Source organism: Penicillium angulare (genome assembly GCF_028827245.1).
Source record: "Penicillium angulare strain IBT 27051 chromosome Unknown utg000001l_segment0_segment0, whole genome shotgun sequence".
NCBI classification, from domain to species: Eukaryota; Fungi; Ascomycota; class Eurotiomycetes; order Eurotiales; family Aspergillaceae; genus Penicillium; species Penicillium angulare.
Window position 1 is genome coordinate 3,859,058 of NW_026623160.1, and position 13,834 is coordinate 3,872,891.

A 13,834-nucleotide genomic window follows, 5' to 3' on the forward strand; every position below is an offset into this window, starting at 1 on the left:
TCATTCTCATTGCCTGCGTTAAGTTCCTTTAGCTTGAGGGCCAGGATTTGCAGGTGTGTCAATTTGAATATAGGTATATCAGCTCGATTGAAATTCACGACTCAATCAGTGAATAACAGAGTAGGTACAGCTCTTGTAAAATGTGCACAGCAACTTCGAAGAACACAATATGGACCACTGCTGAGCTACAGGCAGGAATGTAAATGAATCTTCTCAAGAGGTGACGCTTCGTCTGTTCTGAGCTTTTACCCCCGGCGGTATTTCGCAATCATCGCTTGTTTATCGTTCAAGGCCCTTCATTGTGTGTCACTGACGAGTTCGATATTTCGAGTTTTAAATTTTGAAACGCATTTTCAATGGCAAGGACATGTATATTTTGGTCGGCGAGTGTGGAAGTGAGCACTCGAAGCTGCACCTCAAAGTTTTGCATAGCAGTCAAGACTGGTGAGTTCAGGTCGCTGTGGAAAGTCTCAAGAGTTGATGCCTGATGACTTCGAGTGCGTACGGGAGGCAGATTGACCGCGGGAAGCATTTCATCATCGCTCGAGTCTTCAAGAGGGGGTTCCCAGGCAGGCCAAAAGACACAGAGATTCAGGTGAGAGATGGGAGGCAGAGCTATTGAGCCATGAGGCGCTGGAGGCCCGGGAGCTTCAAATCGGATCTCTGGCGCAGCAGCAGTGTCACGAGGTAGGTTTTGAGCATGGCTTTGCTGGGATTCCCACTTCGTGGCTTGGCGACGGCAGGATTGCCATGAGTAGAGTCGACCAGTTTTCGGGAGAAGGAGGGCTGAAATATGCTTCCAAAAGCGCTTTTTGTGATTCGCAAGCATCTCACCGGACTTGTTTGACATGCACAGATCCAACAAGGTTTTGTGGTGGGCTGATGTCAATCTCCTGCCTCGTCTTGTCCCCTCACATCTTATTCCGGTGGCGACTGATTGGCGCGGCTCCAGTGCTGAAGATCGGCTTAGGATGGTCCGTCGGCTTGTCATTTTTAAGCAATCAAAATCATCCTGGCGGTCGCGGCGAGTGACAGGGACTGATGAGGTAAAACACACCGCGTCGGTTACTCATGTGAGACAAGGGGCACCCAGTGGATAAGATCTTCCAAGAAGACTGGATTGGAAAAGGCGGTGAAATAGTCCACTTGTAGGCAGTCTGACCAATCATGGTGGCTTTTGGGTTCGACTCGGCAACTTCAGTTGAACCCCCTGTCGGGTTTTCTAAATCCTGGACCTGGATATATATCATTCTAATTCTTGCATGTGGTCTGTTCACATCGAAATTCTGATTAGAAAGTACGAAAATTTATCCTCGTTCAACTCATTTCCCTAATAAACACAGTTCTGCCCTGTTTATTGGGTTGTAAAATTCCTCAACACTAAGCCATACGAAATATATATCTCAGACTTCAGGCAATCATTATGGTATAATACATCACGATTTCTAACAAATGAGAAAACCTCGATCTCCGAATTTGATCGCAACTGCAGATCTTGCAGATCTTCCAGAACTTCTGAGGCACTTGGGTATAGATACTCCTCTGTCATGCAGTCTGGTATTCCTAAGGTTGGTCAGGTTGGTGAAAGGCGGGCCACGTGGAGACTCCGTCACTCTGCGGTCGGCCCACGCCCGGCATCTTCCCAAAAGCCTCAAACAGACGAGGGAATTGGCCTTTCAACATAGCGCCATGGCCTTCTAGTCTAGTCATATTCCAACTACTTCCGGCTCTGTGGGTATTCGTGGCACGGTCGCTTCATGCCGTCCCTCTGCAGCCCGGCTTTTGTGTTCTGACCTAAGGGGAAAGACCCAAGGCTTCCAGGGCCTTCAATGAAGACAGCTTCACGCCAACTGCGCGATCAGCCTCTGGTTCGGTGTGAAAGTTGCATATTGCAAGAGCGAGCGGCCTTTGGCATCGCGCTGGCCCACCATCGATTGTGGATGACAAACCAACAGCTCAAGGATCGCGTCGCGTCTGGGCTCGAAGCCACTATATGTCTTGGCCGCGAGAAGCAATGCGCTGTCCCCTGCAAAGTCGGGGCGATTGACATCGACAGATCGAGAATTCAGCAAGATCTGGACTGCAAGATGATCGTCGTATATCACCGCCAGATGGAGCGCAGTGTGACCTTGGCCATCTGTGATGTGAACATCGATTCGCGGGTCACCCAAGAGGATCTTCAAGATCTCGTGCTGTTGATACTCTAGAGCCGTGAAGAACGTGGGCTGGCCCCTCGGTCCGCTGCTGTTGACATGGATGTCGTGCTGAAGGAGTTGAATCACGGCCTGCACATCTCCCCGAGCAATTGCAAAGAACAGTGCATTTTGAATAAACAGTCTGCAGCAATGAGCAGCGGGACACTCTTCGTATGACGGCAAAGAGCCTGCTAGAATGGGAAGTTAGCAGCCGCACTGATGCTGGAATAAGATGACCAACCGATGGCATGGAGTTGGTGCGACATCTCCGACATGTAGTGAGAGGCTGTTTCGGATGAGATGATGGAGGCGCCGAACAAATTTGTCGATGGAGGAGCAATGCTCGAACTCGCAGGCCCGACCGAGTATTTATAGGAGGTGCTATGATTACCACATTCAAGCAGTGTGCATTCTTCTGGCTGATCCTCTACTTTACATTTGAGCTAGATGGAGTTCGGTTGGGTTAGAACCGCGGAAAATGAGGCCTGTGGAACAGACAGGCTGTTCCCAGGAACTTTTGTGCTCCTAGGAATCTCCATGCTCTTCCTGGAGCCCTGCGTTTGCGCGGGACGCCATGGATTCCTCGCATTTCAACAAAAGCTTCTCAAAGTGGGCCAATCTATTTGCATCTAATGCGTAGGCTAGTTGGTGCAATCCGCTGTCTCGATGGACTGGAATGCCTGCAGGTAGTCTATTAGAGCAATTTGGACCATGCAATTAGCCCGACTCCTGGATTACCCTCTAGCGCACATTCCATACTAGGCAGGAGCAGGAGGAAATATAAAAAACTAGAAGGCACTTGCAGACCCCTGTGATAAATTCTGTGCCTGCTACTTGTCTCATCTTTGATTATCGATCTATACTACATTTAGCCTTTTCGCCATGTCTACCTTTTGGAGCCCAGTCAGTGTTTGTGAGATTGGTGAGGATCTGGCCCACCAGGCTACCTGCTGCGGCATCACAGAGCAAGGTGCTCGCTATAAGAATAGGATCTCTGCAAAGATGCTCAAGCAGGGAAAGAAGAAGCTGAGAAGCCTTGCTCGAGCACCTTTTCATGCGCAGACCCTACAGCCGATATTGCACAACATTGCAACTTACTTTCTGTGCTCCAGATGACATCGAGATCGGCAAGCTGATCAGGCCAGTCGACGCTGGTATGATGCCGCTGTTCGCAATCAGCTCGGCAGCCACGTTGCGCTGGAACACGCGGCCACGCTAAGCCATGAAGAAAGTGACCTGGGCCAACCTGCAACCCATCAGTTGGACCACGGTGTCTCATATGATACCAGTGAGACTGAGCACGAGCACCCGCAAGCAATCCAGCCTTATGTATCTCTCGCGATGCTACGAGCAAATAATGTGCCGTGGGCGGTCTCGCCGGCACAACCCGCTATTGCGTCCGTCGCGAATATTTTGGCAGGAACTCAAGACCTAGAATTACACTGTCTCGCTGTGAGCCATGATGTGAACGAGATCCATTGCACCTTTTGCCTGGCGGAAGATGGAGACACGACCGATGAAAATGTGATTCTCCGATGTCAGCAATGCCACGCGCTATCGCACCTGTCCTGCATGGAACTCTGGCTGGACCAGCGTGACACAGGCTTTGACACCTCTTGCTGTGTTTGGTAAGTTCAATCGCTTCAACGTTATGGAGGGGGGATTCTGACAATCAGCAGCCGCAGTGATGGTGCTCTAGATGCCCTCATCCGTCCCATTAGGCGTCGGACTAATTCCGCCAGCGCGTTGATGGTAGACCGGGACATGGGTACGGGGCATAATTTGCAGTTAGAAAATACCTTGTCCACTGAGGATAGTACGACTTCTCAGGGCCGCATTGCTCGGTCACCCCTGGCACCAGTACGGCACGAACAGCCCCGTCGGTCGGCACGGCTGACGCGGAATGCCAGTAGCACTGCTCCGCTTCGACGATCGACAAGATTGGAGAATAGCCGACCGCGAGGTCGTGAGTGATAGCTTGACTGGTCGAGATGGTATTGATGGATATCAGATCTATGTGATCGAAGTATTAGTAATGTTAGTCTACAATTAAATTGATGATTTTCGAGACCGATACTCAGCTTTCATTAGCCGGACAGCTGGTCGCATGCACATTAGATTGATTACTATTTGAAGACATTTAGGCGTTTGGAGCGAGAGTGACTACATTTTGCCCTGTCTGGCCTTGTCTAGAATACAAGAGGGCCCCCGGGTAGTCTTCCAACGCAATATCCAAAACTTGACGGATTTTGTTCGACGAGTTCATCCAGTAACTCATGTGCGACAGACTCACATAACAGTGCTTATGTGGAGAAAGAAATTCTGTCAGCCGTTCATTTTACATGTCAAAGGAGCCTACGAGCTCTCTGCCATAGAATTTATACCTTTAACGGTTTCATGATCAATTGACTGCTTATAAAATAAAGGCCTGAATTCACCCCGAAGACAGCGCAGATTTCTTGTCCGCCATCCCCTTGAAAATGCCCCCAGATGATCTTCAAAAATGTCCAGTGAAATTAACACAAGGTGCAGAGCACTCAAAATCTCAGTAATCAAAATCATCCACACAGAGGCAAAACACACAAACCAGAACCGGAGCCGCAACTATCTGGAGAGCAGCTTACCCTCCCTTATAAGCCACATTTCCAACCCAGATAGCAGGAACTGCAGCAGCCATTACAGTGGCACCAACTGCAAGCTTCAGCCCCTTTGCGACTTTCTTTCTCAGTTTTCTGCTCCGACGAGCACGGTGTGGTGTTTCAGAGGATGAGGTTGTTGGTGGAGGCACTTGAAAAAAGCTTTCTCCGGAGGTTGGCCTCGACGGGTGGGAAGAAATATCCAGGGGAGAAACCCTGATGCACTCTGCATAGTCTGGAGGGGCTTCGTCAGGTACACACGCCATCTTGTTCTCGTATGCCTGATGATCAAAGGACAGGTGTGAAATCAGACCTGAGAGGTGCCAAATTGTTTACAGGTCAAACTCTGGAAAGAGGCCAAAAGTCGGGCTTGGATAGTCAAGGTGAAAAGAGTAGCTAGAAGAAGTGTTCTCCATGTGTCTATCACTGACTCAGAAGGCGAAACATAAGCCGAACCAGGTAGGCCACAGGGGACGGAACATACCTTTTATTGGGGCTGTAGCTTGTGAGGGAGAGTAGCGTATGGGCTGTTACCTATCAGCCGGAGAATGGTCTCAGAACCAAGACTAGGAATAGTAGGTGCTCCAATCCCGCTCCTGGGATCCAGATGATAAATTCTGGGAGCTTGTCCGATCCTGGGATTATTCCCGCCGTTCCCACGCTCAGCCGTGAAATAAGCCAGCAGCATCCAGCATCTTTTACGTGGCATTTCCTTATATGAAAATACTCATTTACCGCTCTAGTAGCCAATCGGGCCGACTAAAATGAAGGCTCTATACCGATTGATCAGGCCTGTATACCAGGCATAGTTGTATGGATAGAATGTAGATCTCAGGAACTATCCGATACACATGCTATAAAGGATATCACCTTGCAACCCAGGTGACTATAAATATCCGACTCGAACCTGGTATCTTGCAAGAAATCTGCCTCTTTTCTCGATTGTCTATCGTATCCGCCCGCAGCCACGCCATGTCTAACATTCAATGGGATCCTCTGACTACCTGCGAGATGAATATTGCCTCTCAAGAGAGCAGGACTTGCTGCGGTCTCACTATAAAAGACACATCTTGCAAGAGCAAGATCAGATTACCAGTCATTCAAGTGGGCCTCCAAAGGGTGACAAGCCTGGCCAGACGCCCACTTAACTTGGCGACCTTGGAGCTCTCTCTTCGTGATATTGCAAAGTGCTTCTTGTGCGCGAGTTGGCACCAAAGCCAGGAAACCAACGATGTAGCTCAAAGATGGTATCAAGCCGCTGTTCGAAACTCGACGCCATGCAGTGGTACCGGCCGCTCGCCTTCACCGCCGGTAGCGCATTCGTCTTCGAGAACCTCAGTCGCTCGGATATCGGAGCTCGATCACACCGTCCAGTCAGGTACGCCCAATACACCACCCCACACGCCTGCTACAAGCGTGCCATCTCCGAGCATGGGGTCGTTTGTCACAGCTGCAACACTCAGATCGAATAATGTCCCGTGGAATGTCTCGCCTGGCCATCCCGCTTTCCTATCGTGCGTCACCAATATTCGGGCCGGCGTGCAGGGCATAGAGCTTCATAGTATAGGCCACAGCGATGGTTTCACCGATATACACTGCGGCTTTGGTCTGACCGAGGATGAGGGAGACGCAAAGGAGACAGTGGCCCTACGCTGCATACAGTGCGGTGCTTTGTCACATCTGGGGTGCATGGAATGGTGGATGAAGAATAGGGACAGAGGTTTCAAAAAGTCCTGTTTTGCTTGGTGAGATAAACTCTGTACGACTCGTTGACCATTACTGATTCAGGATACAGTGGCAATGAGGGTGCCTTAGAGGCTTTCATTCGTTTGAGCAGAGCCCTAGAGCGTGGGAACGGCGCATGCGCTAGCCATGCAGCCTCAGAAACGGATCCTTTGCCTACCTACTTAGCAAGAGCCGTAATGCCCGATCCAACCGCTTGACATCAATTTGGTGAAAATCGAGGTCAATTTCCTGGTAGTATAGAAAGATGTGACCGGAAACAGCACGGAACAGCGCTACTAGGAGCATCGAACCGTGGGCGTGTGCATCCCGAACTGCTAGTAGAACTGTGTTTCCCGCAGACAGCAAATTCATTTGATTTGACAAAGGCCCTAGTGTAAGAGCTTTAGTGCGGCTACTATAGAAAAAGCGATAGAAAGTACAAGGACTCAGCTTGGAAGGGAGTACTTCTTCGTCAACTGGCCTGCAGTCCTGATACCCCCTTAGTTGGGTTAAGAAGTCCGACTCTTCGGGCGATTTCTATCACAACTGAGCGGGTATCTGTAGGTCTAGTTCCACTTCCACAAGGCACTCGGCTCATGGAACCTGGCTCAGATGAGATCAACCAATACGTAACCTGGATGTGGTACTGTCTAATCCTAGTCGCACGTTTCCCTCGGCTAGACTTTCTCGGATGAATCACCGTGGGCCTGCGAGGCTTGTCGTCACCTGAGCACCGCGAAAGCATCACCTTGGAACAGTACTTTGTTGACGAGCAAAGTTAACTGTTCATTCGTGTTTCTCCTATATGCCTCCGACAACAGATAGCACACATTGACATTTGACAGTCATCTAACTCTTATTTCCGTTCCAGAGGAGGCATAACATCTCAAATTCTCTGTCCGCTCTTCGCACTGACGATGAACAAACTGCCAGATGCCAGGTAATGTATCTCTTTCTTCTTCGCTCATGTATGATAAATCCTCAGCATATATCGCTGGAATTCCTGTCAGCGATCGTTCAATTCTCCGCTGGAACGGTGTTTGATAGGCTTCGGATTGGTGCATTGATAAAGAATCTCAATTGGACGGCTGAGGCCCCGGTGAACGTGGTTTTTCGATCGGCTTGTGTGATGAAGAATGCTTCCGGCGTAAAATACGATCTTTATGCCCCCTCAAAGACCCAGGAGAACGCCTGAATTTAAACTCGCGATAATAATCGCGAGAGAGGTCGCTCCAAAATAAGCTTCCGTGCGCCTCTAGCCATGGTGAAAAGTTTTCTTTCTCCCAATCTGACCACCCCTGCACAAGTCGCGGCATTCTTGATTTGCGTTAAATATGGGAGATCTCGCACGGTTGAGCAGGTTGGACGAAATCAAGTTTTACGTACATACAACGGAGCGAGAATCTGGCTTGAAAGAACCACGACCGGATTGACTCATCTAAGGGTCAGGTTTTAATTTGTCTGCCCCCTCGGGAAAAACGTATTATAGCTACCCTGGTTCAAAGAGTCGTTGATTCATTATGAAAGTGCTTAAGATCGTTTGGTAACCGTAGCTGGGGGTGTTTACTGCACATGGTAGGAGAAAAGGCCATAAGCAAAAATAAGCATCATTTCTTGTTTTCGTTGGTCAAACACCCTTGAAAGTTGGGGAACAAACAACGGTCGACTCAACATCGGATGCCCCGTAATTTACGCTCACCTGCCTCATGCCAAGCCCTTTGGTCCTACGCACACGAAAGCATTTGCTCTCCCAATTTCCTTCTCAATCAAATTTATTAGAGACTGCTTTGCTATGCCCCAAGAGATAGTAGCGCAAAAGAAACACCAACATCCCAATTTGATTTCGAAACTTTTGGTATGTCATCCTCTTTCTACAATTTGCTGTAATCTGTACGACTCACTTATTGTCAATTCCCAGCCACGATGGACACCACTCTCACGAGTCTCTCCTCCGAAGCTGGGGCCATACTGTTGGCAAACATGGAGATTGTGGAGGTTGTGTCCATGTTCTCTATCGGCGCTTACAATGCCTTCGAAACTGCGATCATCACTTTCAATGTCTTCGAGAGATACCGCGGACTGTACTTCTGGAGTATGCAGGTCGCCCCGTGGGGCATCGTGCTGCACTCTATCGCGGCCATGGTTCGGTTTGTCTCCCAGGCATCTGGTCTTGCAATGTCAATCCCATTCTTGCTGGGTTGGTGCGCCATGGTGACTGGTCAAGCTGTTGTGCTCTACTCACGGCTGCATTTGGTGGTTTTCGACAGATACAAGATGCGCTGGGCTCTGTGGATGATCGTCATCAATGCAGTGATCTTGCATATCCCAATGAGCATCTTGTTTCTTGGCATTGGCCAGGGCAATACTCACTTCGCCCGAGCCGCTGCCATTTACGATCGGATCCAACTGACAGGCTTCTGTATACAAGACCTCGTTTTGTGCGGGACCTACATTCGAAAGGCAGCACGTATCATGAAGCCGGTCATGGCGCTTCGTGATTGCGCGGAGCGGCGCACCATGGTCCACCTGGTCATGGTCAACACTTTCGTGCTCATCCTCAACCTTCTCCTTCTGATCGCCGAATACAAACTTCATTTTATTCAGATCAGCCTCAAAACGGTAGTGTACAGTATCAAGCTCAAACTTGAGTTTACTGTCCTCAACCGCCTTCGCTCCTTGGCCAAGTCCGATCTTTCCAACCGATTGGAGAGCCCGGCATCGAGAAATTCCTCGCGTCAAAACTATCCTTCTGGGTCAACATCTCCCCGTGCTGGTCTCAGCCAGATGGGAGCAGTCTCCACCCCCGTTCTGGATGTAGAGATTCCCGACTCACTTCTCTGGCTCGACCCCAGCCCCAGCTCTTCCCAAGAATTGCTAGAGGCTTCTCATATTTTCTTCGCCTATAAGGAGAATATTTCCGTCTCTGCGGGATCTATCGGAGGTGAAGGCTGGGTGCGTGGCCCGACAGGGAAGTTCACTGAGGATCTTGATGACTGCCGAAATATCTCTTTTGTGAAATAAATACTGCCTGAAAGGGCCTTGGCTGCAATGATATTGTGGGAGAATGAGCAAAGTTTTGTTTATGCGCATAGCCTTCGTTGAAGCAGCAGATTCTGGGTACTCATTCAACTGGGTGTCACTCCAAGGTCAAGAAATAAAACTCATAATGGTCCTTTCTTTCGCCCAATAATTCTGTTCTTGGAGGTGGTAATCTGCAGAGATGCCTGAAGTTCCCTTCTGGAGCATTTCTTCGTAAAACCATCAATAAGATGGAACCTACGGGACTAAGTAGACAGGGCTCTCAATATATCGAATAATAACTGGGACTTAGCATACATCCAACACACTGTCGCTGACGAGAAGATCCATCGCGTACATGTGTGATCTTGCCAGCTACTGATTCTACACAGTGCAGAAAAAGTTGATGCTCGTTAGTTGGCCTTTCATGAGGTGTTGATATTGCTCAAGAGTGAAACAATTCACAAAAGTGTACCTAAATCCTCACTCAAGACTCTCACCACTATTTGATGGCAGTAACAAAAGTGACCTCGCCAGGTTGGATGAGTATGGCTGATTCTTTATGGATATATATTAACTGCAGTTCCGCTGCTCATTCTGAAATTTTGTCCATCAAGTGAACTCTCTCTAATCTACAGACGGGGAAACTCTAGAGAAGCACCACCCACCGTCTCAACCAGCCAAAATAATTCAACATGGTCGCCAGAATCTCCTACAGTTCCCGTCATACCGCACGGCCCCTCCAGCCAGTTCCGCCTGGGAAGAAGCCTTCCGACCACTCTCGCATTAAGATAAAGTTGCGTTTCAGCGAAAGAATTGGACGCCGAGTAGCAAAGCAAAGCATTCCCTGCCCTCAAAAGACAGAGACACATCGCCGCCGTCGGCATTTGCTCAGCCGTAATGCCGCTGACTGCGAGGCGACTCGAGTCGATTGGATGCTCCGACTTCGCCCGATGCCACACCGAGTGTGCTAGGTCTCTCGCAGTGCATCTGGAGATTTTACCCGTACGGTCGCTCGATGCAACTCAATTTGTCTGGCTTCAGCTGCCAGACTCAGACTCTTGGTGACTTTTTTCCCAGGCCTGCGATATCCAAAAGAAGCCGCTGTCTGGGTATGAACTCCTTCGTGCCTGTCTACATTGATTTATGTATCTTACACAAGCCTGTTTTGAATGGAAGTGCGACTGTCTTGAGGTCTTGCAATTGAGAATGAATAATATAGACGTGTGCCTGGCTGTAGCGACCCATGGTATTCACGTTGAAATACGTAAACAGTCCCTTCTTCCATTTAACTAAAGATTTTTGACCCACAACGAAAATGAGAAATCTAAACAAATTCAATAACAAGAAAACATATCTTATACACATCCTTGCAATTTTTCTCTTCATACACTTCCTAGCTTTCCGTCCAGCAGCACACTCCAAAGCCAACCCGCAACTCACAGTAACAGCGGCCCCTCAGCCACAATTGATGAAAGACGGTTCCTTTTCGCGTAGATGTAGGCTGAATGGCTAGATGCAAGAGGCTAAGATAGCTCCCAATTAAGCCATTCGTGCAATCAGCACTTGCATCACCTCGTGCGAATAAACAATGAGCGCCAAGGTGGTCATCAAGCACATCGCATGAAAGCTAGGCCCCCAATGATGTGGAACTCCTAAAGCCTCCAATGGCTGCAACATGTAGATGACTAGCCCGAGTATGTTGCTTGCCAAGAACTTCACAAATGCAGTAGCGAGGGGAGTCGAGAACGACGCTGGCCCTGCAAGAGCATGCATTGTTGGCATCAGCGCTAGCATGATGATGGATAGGATATCAAGAGAAGTACCGGAACGCGGCGTCGACTGTCCATTTCTGGCTTGAAGATAACCTAGTACAACTGCTATCAAGCCAACAAGGTAGCCGAGCTGTGTCCAAGACCAAATTGGTAGGAAAGCCATTGTAGGCAGGGCAGTAGCCCATATCGAGATAGTCCCCACGAACTTGATTAGACTACTCTCACTTGCCAGTGGTTCGTCTGTGATGATCTCAATCACAAAGCTCAGAGCTACATATAGATAGCAGGATGCAATGCTGACAGCGAAGAGAAGGACGAGCACAGCTGTGGGTACCAGATCCAGGGAGGTCGGCAGATGGAAGAGAAGGAACTGAACTGCGTAGACCAAGAAATAGAGGAAGCCAACACTGGCGATGATGGCGCCGCAAAGGCAGCTAGGAAGGCGATTGGTATTCATTGGGGAGTGAGGAGAAGACTTGCTCTGAGAAGGAAGACGGCGGACTGGGTCTCAATATATAGGCTCGAAATCTTCCTCACTGACATTCGGTGCTCATATCAAGCGTTGATCCCCGCGCAACGGTGACCCACCAACTAAACGCAGAAAACGCTCCGTTGAGTGAGCATGTGTGCTAGAGTTTGTGGATGAACCACTCAACTTGACGGGAGGCTTTGGATATTTGTATCGACTGACTATATCTCAGGCGCATAGAAACTTGAACTCAGTAATAGAGTCAACCCCAACTGTCCAGTGACTAATTTCATTCTCCGCATCATCTTACTTTTTGCATATAATAAGCCCTGCAATATGCAACAGCTTATTAAGTTATCGCAAGAAATTGGTCAGCAGCAAATCGAGAATCGCTACCTCCGCGAATGTTACAAAGCGCTCAAAATACTGCAAGAGAGCACAGCAGACATGATCATGGTACTTGACGAGCTTTTCGAGTCGCAGACGCAGGAGTCCATGACTTCCATCTATACGAAAATCTTCCGGCTACAAGAAAAGACATGCCAGCTAGTTACGCGCGTGTGCAGAGCCCAAGAAGCATGCGAGGAACTATGTCCACTTCATATGTCATGCTCCGCTCACCAACAGCTAGAGCCCATCGTACGAATTATCATTGATCAGAGAGCTCTGACTGCTCACGAAGCCGATTTTGATTGCGAGTCCCTGCCTTGAGGTTTTGAAATATTGCAGATATTGATGCAGGAGACAACGGTGGCAGGTGACTCGATGATCATGTATGGTAGAGACATATGCTCTGAAATGCAGTGAAATGTAGTCATTTTCTTTAATCCTCGAATCATCACTCAGCTTGGAGCGCGTCAGTTTCAAGAAGTTTCAAGAAGGGATAGGGTTTTTTTCCTGCTCCCTGGCTGCTACCCATAGACTGAGCAACTGATTAGTATTGGCTTATATTTTACTTGAATGAAATGCACACGAGCTATCCATTTGAGTTTACTAGTATACTTTGATTAAACAGATATAAGCAATAAAAAAGCCAATAGTAAACAAGCATTCAGTAAACAGACATTCAGTAAACAGGCATTCAGTAAACAGGCATTCAGTAAACAGGTATTCAGTAAACAGGTATTCAGTAAACAGACATTCAGTAAACAGGCATTCAGTAAACAGACATTCAGTAAACAGGCATTCAGTAAACAGGCATTCAGTAAACAGGCATTCAGTAAACAGGTATTCAGTAAACAGGTATTCAGTAAACAGGTATTCAGTAAACAGGCATTCAGTAAACAAGCATTCAGTAAACAGGCATTCAGTAAACAGGTATTCAGTAAACAGGTATTCAGTAAACAGGTATTCAGTAAACAGGCATTCAGTAAACAAGCATTCAGTAAACAGGTATTCAGTAAACAGGCATTCAGTAAACAGGTATTCAGTAAACAGCCACTCAGCGAACAGATGCGTTCAGTAAGCCAACAGCCATTTCTAATCACAAAGAAAAATTCAGTCCGAAAAAGCAGGCCACCAATACCAACATTCTACACTTATAAGGGGCCCAGGCTACCATTTTCTATTACTATTCATTTCATTTTTCTTAGCTTTCATCCCAACTCTCATTTAACTAATGGCTATGCATCCGAAAAACGAACTTTTTACCACCTTTTCTTGGCCGGACTACCCCGAAGAACCTGTCACCGCCGACGAATCGTCTTCACAGTCAACAAACAAGAACACTCTATCCGAAAATACCGAAGACTATAACTTTGTCATTCCAAATAAAACTACTACTAAATACTCATCGAGCGTACTAGACTCGACCGGATAGGACTGGTCCAACAGGCAGAACGAGGAGGTAAGACAACCATATATTCCAGTTCAGCATAGCCGAAACTAACGTCTTTTTAGCTTGGCCAATTATGGCTAATCAAAGCTATTACAGTGCATTATGTGCAAGAGAAGGGATCATACACTCTCAACTACTTGGTGCTGTGGGGGTCTTGGGAGGAAGAGCCACCCCGAGAG

At 48.2% G+C, this 13,834-nt stretch overlaps 4 protein-coding genes across 4 annotated transcripts; 3 read left to right on the top strand and 1 right to left on the bottom strand.

Annotated features, from left to right (window-relative positions):
- Positions 1–286: 286 nt before the first annotated feature.
- Positions 287–991, bottom strand: N7478_001330 (uncharacterized protein; the record flags this gene model as incomplete). The annotated part of the gene is made up of 1 exon (XM_056917545.1): positions 287–991. The coding sequence occupies one exon, from the start codon at positions 989–991 to the stop codon at positions 287–289; it is 705 nt and encodes a 234-aa protein (XP_056785425.1).
- Positions 992–9,340: 8,349 nt separating this feature from the next.
- On the top strand, positions 9,341–9,577 carry N7478_001331 (uncharacterized protein; the record flags this gene model as incomplete). Its single annotated transcript, XM_056917546.1, has 1 exon — positions 9,341–9,577. One exon carries the CDS (start codon positions 9,341–9,343, stop codon positions 9,575–9,577), a length of 237 nt encoding a protein of 78 aa, XP_056785426.1.
- Positions 9,578–10,269: 692 nt separating this feature from the next.
- On the top strand, positions 10,270–10,548 carry N7478_001332 (uncharacterized protein; the record flags this gene model as incomplete). The annotated part of the gene is made up of 1 exon (XM_056917547.1): positions 10,270–10,548. One exon carries the CDS (start codon positions 10,270–10,272, stop codon positions 10,546–10,548), a length of 279 nt encoding a protein of 92 aa, XP_056785427.1.
- Positions 10,549–12,154: 1,606 nt separating this feature from the next.
- N7478_001333 (uncharacterized protein) lies at positions 12,155–12,529 on the top strand (the record flags this gene model as incomplete). Its single annotated transcript, XM_056917548.1, has 1 exon — positions 12,155–12,529. One exon carries the CDS (start codon positions 12,155–12,157, stop codon positions 12,527–12,529), a length of 375 nt encoding a protein of 124 aa, XP_056785428.1.
- Between the last annotated feature and the right edge of the window lie 1,305 nt (positions 12,530–13,834).